Genomic DNA, 17079 nt, shown 5'->3' with positions numbered 1-17079 from the left:
TTTTTGGGGGACTGCAATAATTATTAACATACAGGTTTTATTCATAAATAACTAATGAAATTAAATAATGCATTTTTTTGGTTGAGATTCAGCTTTCAGATAGGTAGTGACATCTTGCCAAGAACTATGGCATAAACACTCTTTAGTTCATTATTTAAATGGCCTGTCAACTGACCAACATCACGGCAGTCAAAAATGTTGCCATTGAATACAAACAGCAGGGTGGGTGTTGCTGGGAAAGTGAAAATGAGCTTTCCAATGGTCGATTGTGATGGATCATTGTTATCAGACACAACTGGTCTATAAGATGTGTCACATGATGCTTAGATGTAAAGGGAGTAGCTGTGTAAATGTCCAGCCATGTAAAAACACAGCCATATACAGTGTTCAATGTATCTGCATATACACTTCAAATAGATTTGATTTACAACATGAACACATCAAATTAACTACAAACACAATTAAAGCAGCAGAGGATGCACTGAGCATTTATTTTTTTCTTAATCAGTCACCTAATCAACAACCGAATCATATCCCTCAACATAGGCCTATAGAGCAAAGCAGTGTGTTTCAGAATAGATCTTCAGATCCAGCTGAGGGCTGGATGTTAAAGAGATTAGAATGTGGATGAGGCCTAGTGTTAGGTAGGTCTCCACAGAGAGAGACTGATCTCAGAGGGAGAGCAAGCAGGACAGATATCTTTACCTCTAAGGACACAGAGGAAAGGCTGAAGACATCAGAGCTCCTGTCCTGGGTCCCCCTGGGAGGGGTGTGTGTGTTGGTAATTTGACTGGCGAGAGATTATTTGTACTCCTTTTTCGCGGTATGCAATTGGTAGTTACAGTCTTGTCTCACCGCTGCAATTCCCGTACGGATTTGGTGAAGGTCGAGAGCCATGCGTCCTCCAAAACACAACCCAACCAAGCTGCACTGCTTCTTGACACAATGCCCACTTAACCCGGAAGCCAGCCACACCAATGTGTCGGAGGAAACACTGTACACCTGGTGTATCAGTGTGCACAGCGCCCGGCCCGCAACAGGAGACACTAGTGCGCGATGGGACAAGGTCATCCCTGCCCGCTAAACCCTCCCCTAACCCGGACGATGCTGGGCCAATTGTGCACCGCCCCATGGGTCTCCCAGTCGCAGCCGGCTGTGACAGAGCCTGGACTCGAACCCAGAATCTCTAGTGGCACAGCTAGCACTGCCTGAGACCACCTAGCCACTCGGGAGGCCTATGGCAAGAGATTCTAAGAGCCTCAAAACACCCGACCCCCGCTATTCCAGCGCCAAGCCCCTAATCCTGCTCTCTCTGACCGGTGGACCGGACTCATCGCCATGTTTAAATGTTTTGCCTGACTTGAATTAGACCAGTGAACCAGTCCAGCAGACTCCAACCCAACATGGCCAGGGCCAACTCATCTAATTCATATGCCCTGGTATACCCTCACAGCACAACATCCCAAACACAGACAAGACCTGGTATACCCTCACATCCCAAACACAGACAAGACCTGGTATACCCTCTCATCACAACATCCCAAACACAGACAAGACCTGGTATACCCTCACATCCCAAACACAGACAAGACCTGGTATACCCTCACATCCCAAACACAGACAAGACCTGGTATACCCTCACATCACAACATCCCAAACACAGACAAGACCTGGTATACCCTCACATCCCAAACACAGACAAGACCTGGTATACCCTCACATCTCAAACACAGACAAGATCTGGTATACCCTCACATCACAACATCACAAACACAGACAAGACCTGGTATACCCTCACATCACAACATCCAAAACACAGACAAGACCTGCACGCAAATACGATGATGTTTGCAAGCACTGCCTCAGCATCTGTCACTTGGCATTATCCAAGTTGACAACAGATAATGAAGTAATCAAAGCCAAGCAGAGGCCAGGAGGAGAATCAGCTCTCCAAATCACGCTCTAGCAGAGATCCCCTATTGACACTTCAATCACTCTAACATTGCAGTGCATGGCTAATGGGATATGAATGTGGGCCTGGACTGGCTATGTATGAGGGTACAGACAGCACAGGAGTGTGAGGCGTGGAGATCATTATCCTCAGTCACCTGCTCTGTGCTCCATTTCCTTCCAAGCCTCTGTCTTTCACATGGTGACAGTTCTGAGGGGTAGATGGAGCAGGGGTGATCTCTGTGACTCACGAAGACAGGCCGGCCGGAAACCAGGGTGGAACCCAACACACACAGAGCTTGATCACAAATCACAGGTGATTACAATAGCTACAGAGGTGAATCATTTAATCAAATACAAATTAATCGCCATTCTTTATGATTACAACATGAATATAATAATAGAAGTGGAAAGCTATTGTTTATTTATCACAACAATGCAGCTTCTAGAAATCCATATTTTTGCTCCAGAAAGAACATGATTTGTGGCCTAGGTGCGAAACAACATATTACATACATTTCAACATCAAAATGCAGCTTGTTTTAATTTACCAATATAATTCAATGGAGGTCCTTTCTTTAGTGATCTGAGCAGATAACTATGAAGCGGTTAGGAGTGTGGCTCTGTTAGGGCCTCTCAGGCTTGTCCCCTTTTGATGTCATCATCTGAACAGGTACCTGATGGGAGGGACCGTCTCACAGTCTTCATCCTCGGCGAAGGAAGGGAACATCTCCAGCATGTGCAGGTGTTGGGGGACCTCTATCTTGGTCACCAGGCTGACCACATCAGACACACTGCCAAGACAGACCACAACACACACATCGACAACAGCCTTTTGGTGACTTTTAGAAGTCATGACGTCTCTAAAACAGTTATTAAACTATACTCCTTAGTCGTACATCTTACTTCAAAAGAGTATTGATAATTATATCCCTGGTAGAAAATGGGGGACATTAGTATTTTTTGGTGTGTATTTTATTAAGGATCCCCATTAACCGTTGCAGAAGCAGCAGCTACTCTTCCTGGGGTCCACATCCTTTGTTACATTACAGCGATTCAGAAAAAGCAGAAATGGTATAATAAACTGAGACTACACACTGACTGTGTCCTATAGCTAAATGGCCTTCAGACCAAACCAAGGTTCTTCATGTCATCTGGATCTTTAATACTGCTCCATACAGACCACTAGGCCTGTAAACACAGGAAGCTGAATAGGGGCCAGGGCAGGGGCCCACAGCCCAGGATGTGACTCCTGGAGGGGACATTTGTCAAACGAGGCCTGCTGTCCACACTGATTTCCCCCCCCCCCCCCCCTTAGCTTCCTCAGGCCAGTCACCGGGCTGACACTGGGCTCTCCAGGGACTGAGGTGTTAACATAAAGCCCAGGAAGACATACACTGTGTGTCAGGAGGAACAGCGGGAAAGGGGAGGAGGAGGTTCAGAGAGCTAGAGGGGGCGAGTGTCAGGAAGAACAAGGCATAGACATGGGGGAGTGGGGGAGAGCCAAGAAATTGTCTGTCGTTTTACAAAGCTAAGCAGAATCTCCTGGATCTGATTAAAGGGCCTGTTTCACTGCACATGTTCAGGGCTCCGAAACACTGCTCTGTTTGTGAATACAGGGGTGGAGTAAGGACAGGCCCTGAGTATACATATTCCTATCTGTGTGCACATGACTGAGCGAGTGAGAGAGAGAGCATCATAAGTAGAGTCGGGTGAGGAGTTGCTTTGCGTATTGCTATGTGCATACCTTAACAACATACAGTAGGTACTGCCATGGCAAGACAACAGGGCATGGCTCACTCTTGCTCCTCTCCTCACAGAGCACAGGAAGCCTACAGACTAGGAAGAGCCATATCTCAGTCAGCAGTCACTAGTGATGCATGTGACAGTGTGTAGATGAGTCCCTCCTTTTCTGAGGAAACAGCAGACAGCCATTGCCTTCTAAACAAACATCAGGGCTGCTGCATGTTTGTGTTTATGCCTGTACTGGACATAACCCTGTTGCCAAGCTCTTCCCACACATGTTACCTTAGTCTGTCTTCTGGTGGGGTATGGTGATAATGTCTCGACTGGCTCAAAAGCTTTGTTTCAGGACATACCTCTTCACCAGCCTCTCCGTGTGATTGGAGCCAACATCGTACAAGACAGCATTCCCATAAAACAGGCCGGTGATCTCCAAGTTGTATGTTTGCTGCAAATTAAACAGTAATACCACATTACATTTAGTATCATGGAAGTAAATTCACAATGTTTGTTTTAAAAAGTTTGATTTCCTTAAATTTCTAATCAGTTTATACAGGTTAACATTAAACAAGATCCAATGAAAGTCTTTATAGAGTCCTATGGTCCAGTGGGCTACAGCAGTCCAAGATGAGCCGTAACCTAAATCGAACCCTGCAGCTCAGGAAGTGTTGCAGAGTCTCCAAAAATAAACCAGCAGATCTCAGTCAGGATGTCAAAGGTTATGGGAAACTGAAGCAACTTTGTTTTTGCCAAATGTTATTTTCTGCCTCTAAATAAACAGTGGGAGGAATCAACAAGCCAATCCTTTGTTTAGGACAGCTACATGTGTACTACACAGCCTGTGGTCGTTGTGATGAGACAGTACAACTGACCTGTTTTTGTGGTTGTCTCACCTAGCTATCTTAAAGGTTAACTGTCTGTCACGTCCTGACCAGTAATAAGATTATTTGCTATTGCAGTTTGGTCAGGACGTGGCAGAGGGTATTTTGTTTATGTGTTTCGGGGTAATGGTTTATGTAGTGGGGTGTTTGATTTATTATTTCCGGGTTTTTTGGTCACTGCTATATGTTAGAAATAGACTATGTTCTTTCTAGTTAGTCTGTTTCTATGTGTAGTTAATTGGGGTGTGGACTCTCAATTGAAGGCAGGGGTTGTCTAGTTGCCTTTGATTGAGAGTCCTATATATTAGGGTGTGTTTGTGATTTGTGGGAGGTTGTTTCTTGTTTAGCTGTCTATGCCTGACAAGACTGTTTTTTCAGCGTTCATCATTGTTGTTATTTTTGTATACGTGTTTATTTGGTTTTCCTTCTTTCACCTATTAAAAGAAGATGAGTATACAACCCGCTGCGTTTTGGTCCTTTCCAGACGACAACCATTACAGAACCTCCCACCACAAATGGACCAAGCAGCGGAGTAAGGAGCAAGGGGAATTCAATATGGACTGGCGAGAGAAATGGATGTGGGAGCAGATTCTGTCCGGAGAGGGCCCATGGAGGAAGTCGGGTAAGGACCGGGAACGCTACCGAGGAACACGACTGGCGTTTAAGCCCGAGAGGCAGCCCCAAGATTTTTTTTGGGGGGGGGCATATGGGTAGTTTGGCTGGGCGATGTTTGAGCCCCAGGCCAAATCCCCGTACCTTTTCTGGGCAACCAGTGAATGGACAGGTCCCGTGCTTCGGGGTAATGGGTACTGTGGCGAGGCCAAGTATTTTTAGGCCGGTATGCGCTATGCCAGCGCCCCGCATTTGCCAGGGGGTAGTGGGCATCCAGCCTGTAAAAGCGAAGCCAGTTCTGCGCTCGAGACCGCCAGTACGCCTCTACGGTCCAGTGCGTCAACCCAGTCCGACTCGTCCTGTTCCCGCTCCCGGCACTAGCCCTGAGGTGCGTGTTCCCAGGCTGATACCTCCAGTACCAGCACCACGCATCAGGCTTCCAGTGCGTCAGCCCAGTTCGACTCGTCCTGTTCCCGCTCCCCGCACTAGCCCTGAGGTGCGTGTTCCCAGGCTGATACCTCCAGTACCAGCACCACGCATCAGGCTTCCAGTGCGTCAGCCCAGTCCGACTCGGCCTGTTCCTGCTCCCCGCACTAGCCCTGAGGTGCGTGTTCCCAGGCTGATACCTCCAGTACCAGCACCACGCATCAGGCTTTTAGTGCGTCAGCCCAGCCTCGAGAGTTCGGCAACAGTGTGCGGTCCAGAGTATCCGGCAACAGTGTGCGGTCCAGAGTATCCGGCAACAGTGTGCGGTCCAGAGTATCCGGCAACAGTGTGCGGTCCAGAGTATCCGGCAACAGTGTCTAGTCTGGAACCGAGGGAGACTGCCTGCGATCCGGAACCGAGGGAGTCTGCCGGCGATCCGGAACCGAGGGAGTCTGCCTGCGATCCGGAACCGAGGGAGTCTGCCTGCGACCCGGAACCGAGGGGGTCTGTCTGCGACCCAGAACCGGGTGAGTCTAGCAGCAACCCGGAACTGAGTAAGCCTGACGATTTGGAACTAAATATGATTAACTGTATAACGAATGAGTCTGCCTTCAGCATGGAACGGAAGAGGTCTGCCGATGATCCGGAACGAGGGGAGTCTGCCTACGGCCCGAAACTGATCAAGTTCTGCATTCTGGAGGACAGTAGGCCGGAGCCAAAGCCACCTCTGGTATAGGTGGGTTGGGGAGGGGGGGTGTAGCACAGGTGCCGTCGTTGACGGCAGCCACCCTCCCTTCCCACCCTTTAGTATAGGGGGAATTTTCTTTTGTTGTTTTTTTACGACTGGCGTTTAAGCCCGAGAGGCAGCCCCAAGATTTTTTTGGGGGGGGGGCATATGGGTAGTTTGGCTGGACGATGTTTGAGCCCCAGGCCAAATCCCCGTACCTTTTCTGGGCAACCAGTGAATGGACAGGTCCCGTGCTTCGGGGTAATGGGTACTGTGGCGAGGCCAAGTATTTTTAGGCCGGTATGCGCTATGCCAGCGCCCCGCATTTGCCAGGGGGTAGTGGGCATCCAGCCTGTAAAAGCGAAGCCAGTTCTGCGCTCGAGACCGCCAGTACGCCTCTACGGTCCAGTGCGTCAACCCAGTCCGACTCGTCCTGTTCCCGCTCCCGGCACTAGCCCTGAGGTGCGTGTTCCCAGGCTGATACCTCCAGTACCAGCACCACGCATCAGGCTTCCAGTGCGTCAGCCCAGTTCGACTCGTCCTGTTCCCGCTCCCCGCACTAGCCCTGAGGTGCGTGTTCCCAGGCTGATACCTCCAGTACCAGCACCACGCATCAGGCTTCCAGTGCGTCAGCCCAGTCCGACTCGGCCTGTTCCTGCTCCCCGCACTAGCCCTGAGGTGCGTGTTCCCAGGCTGATACCTCCAGTACCAGCACCACGCATCAGGCTTTTAGTGCGTCAGCCCAGCCTCGAGAGTTCGGCAACAGTGTGCGGTCCAGAGTATCCGGCAACAGTGTGCGGTCCAGAGTATCCGGCAACAGTGTGCGGTCCAGAGTATCCGGCAACAGTGTGCGGTCCAGAGTATCCGGCAACAGTGTCTAGTCTGGAACCGAGGGAGACTGCCTGCGATCCGGAACCGAGGGAGTCTGCCGGCGATCCGGAACCGAGGGAGTCTGCCTGCGATCCGGAACCGAGGGAGTCTGCCTGCGACCCGGAACCGAGGGGGTCTGTCTGCGACCCAGAACCGGGTGAGTCTAGCAGCAACCCGGAACTGAGTAAGCCTGACGATTTGGAACTAAATATGATTAACTGTATAACGAATGAGTCTGCCTTCAGCATGGAACGGAAGAGGTCTGCCGATGATCCGGAACGAGGGGAGTCTGCCTACGGCCCGAAACTGATCAAGTTCTGCATTCTGGAGGACAGTAGGCCGGAGCCAAAGCCACCTCTGGTATAGGTGGGTTGGGGAGGGGGGGTGTAGCACAGGTGCCGTCGTTGACGGCAGCCACCCTCCCTTCCCACCCTTTAGTATAGGGGGAATTTTCTTTTGTTGTTTTTTTATTTTATTTTTATTTATGAGGTGCATCCGGGGTCTGCACCTTTAGGGGGGGTACTGTCATGTCCTGACCAGTAATAAGATTATTTGCTATTGCAGTTTGGTCAGGACGTGGCAGAGGGTATTTTGTTTATGTGTTTCGGGGTAATGGTTTATGTAGTGGGGTGTTTGATTTATTATTTCCGGGTTTTTTGGTCACTGCTATATGTTAGTCTATTTCTATGTTCTTTCTAGTTAGTCTGTTTCTATGTGTAGTTAATTGGGGTGTGGACTCTCAATTGAAGGCAGGGGTTGTCTAGTTGCCTTTGATTGAGAGTCCTATATATTAGGGTGTGTTTGTGATTTGTGGGAGGTTGTTTCTTGTTTAGCTGTCTATGCCTGACAAGACTGTTTTTTTCCGTTCATTGTTGTTATTTTTGTATACGTGTTTATTTGGTTTTCCTTCTTTCGCCTATTAAAAGAAGATGAGTATACAACCCGCTGCGTTTTGGTCCTTTCCAGACAACAACCGTTACACTGTCCCCTTAGAACTAACTTCTCTGGTTTTAAAAACGGGCCATCAATAGGAGTCAGAAACATACATTCTAGTGAAACTGTGGGTCCAAATGTACTACAAAGTGTAAATAGGAACATTTTGGTCATAAAGTCAGTCAAGTTCAAAACTGAGTTTTGTGAGTTCGTCATGACTAATTGGTATGGATTAAGAGCATGTCCACTTGCCCAGTGTTCACTAACACGAGAGAAGCAGCTTTGTTGATTGTGCTCTATCAGCTGCACGTGCTCTATCCAATCACAGCTCCCAAAACCTCCAGACAGTGAGACAGACCTGCCCATTACGCAGCACCTCAGACTTGTTTACATAGGACAACATGTGACTAATGTTATGTTGAAATAACCCCTGAGCCTAAGCCCTTTATGGAGTGGCCACTTGCTGATGTGTTTGTGTTTGACACTATCACTCGAGTGCCACTTTTTTGGGCAATATGAGAATTGAGACGATTACAGCGCACTTCTAGCCCAACTGCATCTTGTCAATATTACAAAATTATTTTGCAAGCATCTTGTCTCCCCGTGACCTGTTTTGTAACATGATTCCCTATGAAACATTGCTAGATAGACACACTGGTAATAGTGAGAATGCTGTAAAAAACTAAAACGCCACCCAAACACTGACCTAGCCGCTCCTCAGTGACCTGATATGCTGATTGTGGGCTGCTCAATGTGTCTGCTAGCTACTACTTCATTAACAAACACAGAGTTGGAACTTAGCTAGCAAGTGATTTTGGGCACTGATAAACAGCGTGTAGCTTGTGCTTTATTTACGATAGTTTGACAGCAGATAAGGAAGTTGTAGACATGTTATTGTTCTTGGGAAACAGTCCTGAGCGCGCAGCCAGACTCAATAGACTGTATGCAGTGCACTGACTTGTTTTCATGCACAACTTGAGAAACAATACACCAAACAACTAGCTAGATGTAAAATTGCGTGACTAAGGCAAAATGTATTTATCTAAGATTAATTCAGACTATTTTAAGTAAGTGACTATTTTGAGAAAAAGCTATGTTGCTGCCACAGTGACTCAGGAGGGACAAACAGAACTTGCCAGGGTACGATATGCGAACATGACACTCCCACATCAAACCACATCCCCAAGACAACTCTCGTTTGGCTTCAGCATTTCTTAATGAGCAATCTTCAAAACGAGGCCAAATCAGGTAGTGCAGTCTCCCTTTAAGACAAATGCACTATGTGTAAGTTACACTGGATAAGAGTGTCTGCTAAATTACTCAAATAAAAATGACACCTCTAGATAACCCCCTGCTCTAACTACTATATGGATTCTAGTTTGTTTGGAAAGGACAAGAGACATTTTAGAAACACTCTGGAATTGATCAGACGCTGACAGTCAGGGAGAAAAAGAGGTACATGCAGACAGGATCAGAATGCCTACAGCCACACAGGCAGGCAGGAACAAACACACACTCAACCCTTTAGACTCAGTCACCTGTAAAGGTATTGAATAAATCTGTAGAGAGAAAGACTGGTAGTGCCCATCACTTATCGACAGCCAGATGAGCCCCCATCATCCCCTCTCCACTGCCCCCCTCTTCACTTCAGTCCCACTGTGTTTGAAGAGATGAGGGTGACTACATCCCTGTTAGTGAGCATTTCTCCTTTGTCAAGATAATCCATCCACCTGACAGGTGTGGCATATCAAGAAGCTGATTAAACAGCATGATCATTACACAGGTAATGGGGACAATAAAAGTCCCTCGAATATGTGCAGCTTTGAGGCAGCGTAGAATTGCCATGCTGACTGGAGGAATGTCCACCAGAGCGGTTGCCAGAGAACTGAATGTTCATTTCTCTACCATAAATCTCCTCCAATGTCGTTTCAGAGAATTTGGCAGTACGTCCAACCGGCCTCACAACCGCAGACGACGCGTAACCAAGCCAGCCCATGACCTCCACATCCAGCTTCTTCACCTGCAGGATGGACTGAGACAAGCCGCCTTGACAGCTGATGAAACTGTGGGTTTGCACAACCGAAAACTGTCAGAAACCTTCAGGGAAGCTCATCTGCGTGTTCGTCGTCCTCAGCAGTCTTGACCTGACCGCAGTTCGGCCTCGTAACCGATTTCAGTGGGTAAATGCTCTCCTTCGATGGCCATTAGCACGCTGGAGAATTGTGCTCTTCACGGATGAATCTTGGTTTCAACTGTACCAGGGAGATGACAGACAGCGTTGTGTGGCGTCGTGTGGGCGAGCAGTTTGCTGATGTCAATGTTGTGAACAGAGTGCCCCATTGTGGCGATGGGGTTATGGTATGGACAGGCATAAGATATGGACAACGAATACAAATCACATTTTATTGATGGCAATTTGAATGCACAGAGAAACCGTGACGAGATCCTGAGGCCCATTGTCATGCCATTCATCCACCGCCATCACCTCATGTTTCAGCATGATAATGCACGGCCCCATGTTGCAAGGATCTGTACACAATTCCATGGCCTGCATACTCACTAAGCATGTCACACATTGAGCATGTTTGGGAGCCTCTGCATGGACGTGTATGACAGCATGTTCTAGTTCCCGCCAATATCCAGAAACTTCACACAGCCATTGAAGGGGAATGGGACAACATTCCACAATCAACAACCTGATCAACTATATGCGAATGAGATGTGTCACGCTGCATGAGGCACGCCCCTTTTTTTTAAGGCATCTGTGACCGACAGATGAATATCTGTATTCCCAGTCATGTGAAATCCATAGATACAGGCCTAATGAATTCATTTGAATTGACTGATTTCCTTATACGAACTGTAACTCAGTAACATCTTTGAAATTGTTTAATGTTGCAGAAGCCTGACCATTACATATATTTGTGCTCTGAGTGTGTACAGCATCTGTCAATGTTTGTTTGAAAATGCATGCATACAATGCGTAGCTCTGTGTAATATGTATAACAGTGCGTGCATGCGTGCTAAAACACGTTTCTATAATTGAGATATACAGTGCCAAAGATTGTCTTGGCTGAGTAATAAAAGGGAGGCTGAGATACCTTGATGTGTAGCAGCAACTCTCCCAAGGTCATTTCCTGTCCACGGTCACATCTGCCATAAACCAGGAAGTCATCCCACAGGGAGTACTCCTTTCCTGCAACCTGCCGATAGACACAAAACACACACAATCAGAACATCTGTCACATCACACACACACTAATCGGTCAGGAGAGAGGGAGCATGGTTTAATATCTTCCCAAAACAATAACAACTGGTTAATGGTCAATGTCGGACTAAGCTCAGCAGTCAGATCAGAATTCAACTAGTTACTCAACAACATTTTCAACAAAACAAGGCAATGTGAAATTAAAAATCTAATTCAAACATTCTTCACTACACTGGAAGAACCTTATTTTTACTTCAACTAGTTAAGATAGAATAGGGCCCCATGTCTATGTCTCCACTAGGAGAGCAGTTAGATCAGGGCTCTCCAAACCTGTTCCTGGATAGCAAGCTACCCTCCTGTAGTTATAACTAGCCTGATCCAGTTAGTGTAATTATTAGAATCAGGTGTGCTATATTAGGGTTACAGCGAAAACCTACAGGACGGTTGCTCTCCAGGAACAGGGTTGGAGAGCCCTTCCCTAGACACATAGACAGACCTGACTAGAGCCCTAACACAGACTCCTCTGGAGTCACAGGGTGCTTGAATATTATATCTCACATGGGGAGAATAAACCGGAGGGCATAAATTAAAAATAATGTAATAAAGTCCACACCTCTGTGAATATGAATCTGTGAAATAACAGCATAGAAACTTTCTAGAAGCCTGGCCAGACTGCAGATCAAATAGCAGTAACAGTGAGGGACTTTAGTCAAGAATTTTAGGGGCCAATTTTTCTTCAGTGTTTTCCTGAATCAATGTGTAACATATATTTATGTATATACAGTGCATTCGGGAAGTATTCAGACCCCTTGACTTTTTCTGCATTTTGTTACAGCCTTATTCTAAAATTGATTAAATTATCTACACACAATACCACATAAAATCTTTTAAATATTACATTTACTTAAGTATTCAGACCCTTTACTCAGTACTTTGTTGAAGCACTTTTGGCAGCGTTTACAGCCTCAAGTCTTCTTGGGTATGACGCTACAAGCTGACACACCTGTATTTGGGGAGTTTCTCCAATTCTTCTCTGCAGACCCTTTCAAGCTCTGTCAGGTTGGATGGGGAGCGTCCAGGTTGCTGCATGTTTTCATCAAGGATCTCTCTGTACTTTGTTCTGTTCATCTTACCCTCGGCCCTGACTATTCTCCCAGTCCCTGCCGCTGAAAAACATCCCCACAGCATGATGCTGCCACCACCATGCTTCACCGTAGGGATGGTGGAAAGTTTCCTCCAGACGTGACGCTTGGCATTCAGGCCAAAGAGTTAAATCTTGGCTTCATCAGACCAGAGAATCTTGTTTCTCATAGTCAGAGTTCTTTAGGTCCCTTTTGGAAAACTCCAAGCGAGCTGTCATGTGCCTTTTACTGAGGAGTGGCTTCCGTCTGGCCACTCTACCATAAAGGCCTGATTGGTGGAGTGCTGCAGAGATGGTTATCCTTCTGGAAGGTTCTCTCATCTCCACAGAGGAACTCTGAAGCGCTGTCAGAATCACCATTGTGTTTCTTGTTCACCTCCCTGACCAAGGCCCTTCTCCCCAATTGCTGTTTGGCCAGGCGGCCAGCTCTAGAAAGAGTCTTGGTGGTTCCAAACTTCTTCCATTTAAGAATGATGGAGGCCACTGTGTTCTTGGGATCCTTCAATGCTGCAGACATGTTTTGGTACCCTTCCCCAGATCTGTGCCTCAACACAATCCTGTCTCAGGGCTCTACCGACAATTCCTTCGACCTCATGGCTTGGTTTTTGCTCTATATAGACAAGTGTTTGCCTTTCCAAATCATGCCCAATCAATTGAATTTACCACAGGTAGACTCCAATCAAGTTGTAGAAACATCTCAAGGATTATCAATGGAAATAGGATGCACCTGAGCTCAATTTTAAGTCTCATAGCAAATGGTCTGAATGTCTGCCCGTTCATAAAAAAACTGTTTCTAAGTCTGGTTGTTGGACTGGAATAGTTTAGTCAGACCAAGGGATACAGGCAGGGTGGAAAATACAGATGTACTTTATCCTGTCCACAAGCCCAGCTTCCACTCCCCAAATCCTTATTTTAGATATCGCATATTCAAGATGAAATACAACAGTGTTGAAACACAACAGAAAACTTAATGTAAGTCAAAGTGTCATTATAAATGTTAGGCTACAGGAGTGATTATTGAGTTGTGTACCAAACACAGATCATGTCATCAATACATCCAGAATGCAACACTAACGCCAACAAGCGCTGTGCACTCTCATGTTACGTTTACACCAACAGAAGGAGTGGCTGTCTGACACAAAGCCTGTTTAATAGGAGTAAGGAAAAATTACCAGAACATAGAGCTTCTGTCAGTATCCTACTGAGCTATATGACGCTAAGCTCTTGGTGTGACTCCACCATCATCCTTAACGTGTGCTGGCTAGGTGACCTCTGGTTTTATACCCTGATTACACCAGGCACTACATCTAGAGATCAAACCACCAGAGACCATCCATTTTCAATGGTTGGAAGGATACACAAGGACACATCCAGCGACTTAAAAGGGTCGGCGACTATGATCTCAGAAGCCAGAGTTCAGAAAGTCCCAAGTTTATGCAAATGAGCAGCGACACGAGTGTATAATAACCAATCGAAGAAGGGAATCTTGGTAGCTAACTTTGACTCTATGCTAGATGACGTGATGTTATACATGCTGTTTGGAAGATACACCTACAAAGCGAGAACTTGAAGATTATTTTCTACTTTGTAGCTTTTGGTATAACTGGGCCGTAAGTGGACAAGAAGGAATGGTGATCCCAGAGAGGATCATACCGCGATGGCCTCTAACCCAAACCATTGTTTATCTCTATAGGATCAATCCCAGTAGTCCAAACATAGTCCAAGAATGCTTCATCTTCGTGATCCAGTTAAAGCTCAGCTAACATAAACATTCCTGCTCCTCTGGCCACCGGACTGACATTAAACTCCAGTGGCCTCACATGACCCATCTGTTTACCATCAACATCATAATCCTCTCTCCGGCTCCATGTGCACGACCGAGGGAAAGTGTCAAGTCACCTGACCACGGCTCTGCCAGGGTTACTCAGTCCCAGGAGAATGTGTCAAAATATGTCACTTTTTGGGCCTAACCAACGCAGGATCTGTCTGGGGGTTTTGTGACAGATGAAAACTTGGCCTGAGACACCAATAACAAAACTAGAACAGAACCTGTGTCCAATTATCTGTGCTTCAGCAGCCAAGAGGAACGGTCAGAGAGTATCTTACAGTCTACTGTCTACTCCCACTGCCTGCCTGGTGGGGATAGAGTTCTGCAGACACACTCACAGCCTGCTACTCATATGCTCTTATTGGGTGTGTAGCTATAACCAGCAATGATCAAACAATGGGAGACGAAGGCATCATGGAATCTAACCCATCACCATATACTAAGTGAAGATTAAATGAAGATGTCAAATGATGTTGCTGCAGAGAGGATATGTTCCACTGCTGTACATCAGGCAGTGGGTGACAGTGTTTGGTAGTAGCAGTGGTTTTGGGTGGATGGCAATGTTTTCCATAGTTAGGAGAGTTACATTATGCATTTTGGCATTGCCAGCTTTGGAACAGAGAGGTTGTCTTTGCCAAGAAAGAGGGATTGTTTGAACTCTATAAAAACACAGATGTGAGACTTTGTCGTCTTTGTGAAGAACTGCCTTTCAATAGAGATGGATCAGAGCAATGTTTGTAATTAAGGCCTTTGTGTGTAGATTGTTCAGAATATAAACTAGGCTATTTTTACTCTCCCTCCCTCTCTCACAGGCCTTTCCAGGAACTCCACAAGGAGTCTTCAGCCAATCGGCCGCCCAATCAGACTGTATGTGGCCACGTGTGACGTCATCCCCTCACCGCCTCAGAGGGTATAAACATAAGCAAGAACGGTGGAAGTTAGAACCAAAACCGGCTGCTGCTGGAAACAATTACAAGGCTTATAGACTCCTCTCTTAGACCCCCCCCCCCACCCCATCCAATGTTTCTTTGTGTTTGAATTCCTATAATAGAATACACAATCATCCCCACAGAACTATAAACTAAAAGAAAGGAACCCAAAATGGTGGACAACAGCCTCTGCTTTGATGGCTCCAATAATGTCACACATCTGAGGGAATGTTCAATAAGGAAACCAACAGAAAGCATGACGGCCTCCACTTACTGGTGATGCATAATGACAGGCTTTGTTGGTTATTAAATTATAACTTTCTTGAATCCTAATGGGTTAAAACTCTCTTGGCCAATCAGACATCTTAGTGAACGTCTAGGCCCACAGGGTCTTAAAGCTAGCTGAGACATCAATGGTTATGTAAACCCCAAAACTGTCAGAGTGTTGTGCTCAGATGGGACACTGCTTGGCTGCCACCCAAAGAGCAGCAATCCATATAAGGTCTTATGTCAGCACTATATACCAAGGAGGGTGGATCTACAGAATAAACAGAGGACCGATGGTGGACAAGAGTGTGCTGTTCATGTCAAACACTGGCCCTCTGGAGTTTGTCCTGAGGTCTACTCTGAGACAGTCAGTGCAAAGCTGTTTAGAACCCGACCTGGCTGGTGAATAGAGATGTATGAGACAGACAGACAGACAGACAGACAGACAGACAGACAGACAGACAGACAGACAGACAGACAGACAGACAGACAGACAGACAGACAGACAGACAGACAGACAGACAGACAGACAGACAGACAGACAGACAGACAGACAGACAGACAGACAGACAGACAGACCTCTCTGCATCCAGGCGAAGCCAGACATAAAACAGGGGGAAATAGAACAGCCATTCATTAACAGACCGGACACATGGTCTAATTAACAGCAACACACACTTAGTATGACAGATAACAGAGCTCAGTGATAGACGAGATCCAGAAATAGCAACAACCCCTGACAGCAGATATACTGTACATGTTAACTAAACACATAGCTACACAGGAAGTTCAGGGAGCAGGGGTTCGCAGGGAAGCCAGGGGGAGTTCTGCCATTGAGTTCTGCCATTGAACCACAGCACCGGAGAGATAAAGCAACCAGAATGGACCTGACTCTAAGGCCCTGTCGAAGAAAACAATTGCGTGTTGGTCATTTTGAAAATGCCACATCGCTAGCTGTGGTACTGGGGCTGTAATCATGATGTAAGGCAGCAATCTGCCCTTTCACACAATGGCCCATTTTCCCAGGCAGGAACTGGTTCAGGGAGATAATCTTGATAAGTCCTCCTTCCTGCAGGGTGCTGCATCGTAAGAAATGGCAATTTCACACTGTAGACACAGCAACAGAGCCTGGCTAAAATTCAAATTAGAACCCAAACCATGAAAAGAATTGTATTGTATGCTCTGCATGAATGGATTCAACATGTGCTTTAGAGGAGACTGATGGGGTACAATCAGTGTTCTTTTAGATCATACCGTTATGAAAGTAATCCATTATGTTTTCACCCTCATCTCTTTCTTTCTGTAGTCTTTCTCTTTCCTTTCATAGCCTCAAATTAAAGAGAGACAGCTTTCACATTTTCAAATATCCTCCTCACACCCGGCCAGAATGTGACACAGGTAACTCCAGGAAATACCTATCTCTGGGCAGCTCTCTCTTTCGAATGACAACAGCAGGGAAACCAGCTAAATAAGTGAACAATCAATTTCCTCTTGTCCCCGTTGAGTGCATCATGGCAGTATTACAAACCCTCCACTGACGTCCTCTTTACGTCACACTGAAACC

The 17079-nt window shown here is 46.5% G+C and overlaps 1 protein-coding gene across 1 annotated transcript in view; it reads right to left on the bottom strand.

Moving 5' to 3' along the window:
- Positions 1-2280: 2280 nt before the first annotated feature.
- The window catches only part of uba7 (ubiquitin-like modifier activating enzyme 7), an 82617-nt gene continuing 67818 nt past the window's right edge, over positions 2281-17079 (bottom strand). Inside the window, exons 22-24 of the mRNA XM_045691881.2 lie at positions 11244-11345; positions 4050-4141; positions 2281-2744 (exon numbers count right to left, since the gene is read on the bottom strand). Of these exons, the coding sequence (XP_045547837.1) occupies positions 2612-2744; positions 4050-4141; positions 11244-11345 (327 nt within the window). The 3' untranslated portion in view covers positions 2281-2611. The remainder of the gene's footprint in view (positions 2745-4049; positions 4142-11243; positions 11346-17079) is intronic.

Source organism: Salmo salar, chromosome 12 (assembly GCF_965601325.2).
Source record: "Salmo salar chromosome 12, fSalSal1, whole genome shotgun sequence".
Classification (NCBI taxonomy): Eukaryota; Metazoa; Chordata; class Actinopteri; order Salmoniformes; family Salmonidae; genus Salmo; species Salmo salar.
This window is presented reverse-complemented; position numbering and strand designations above follow the sequence as displayed.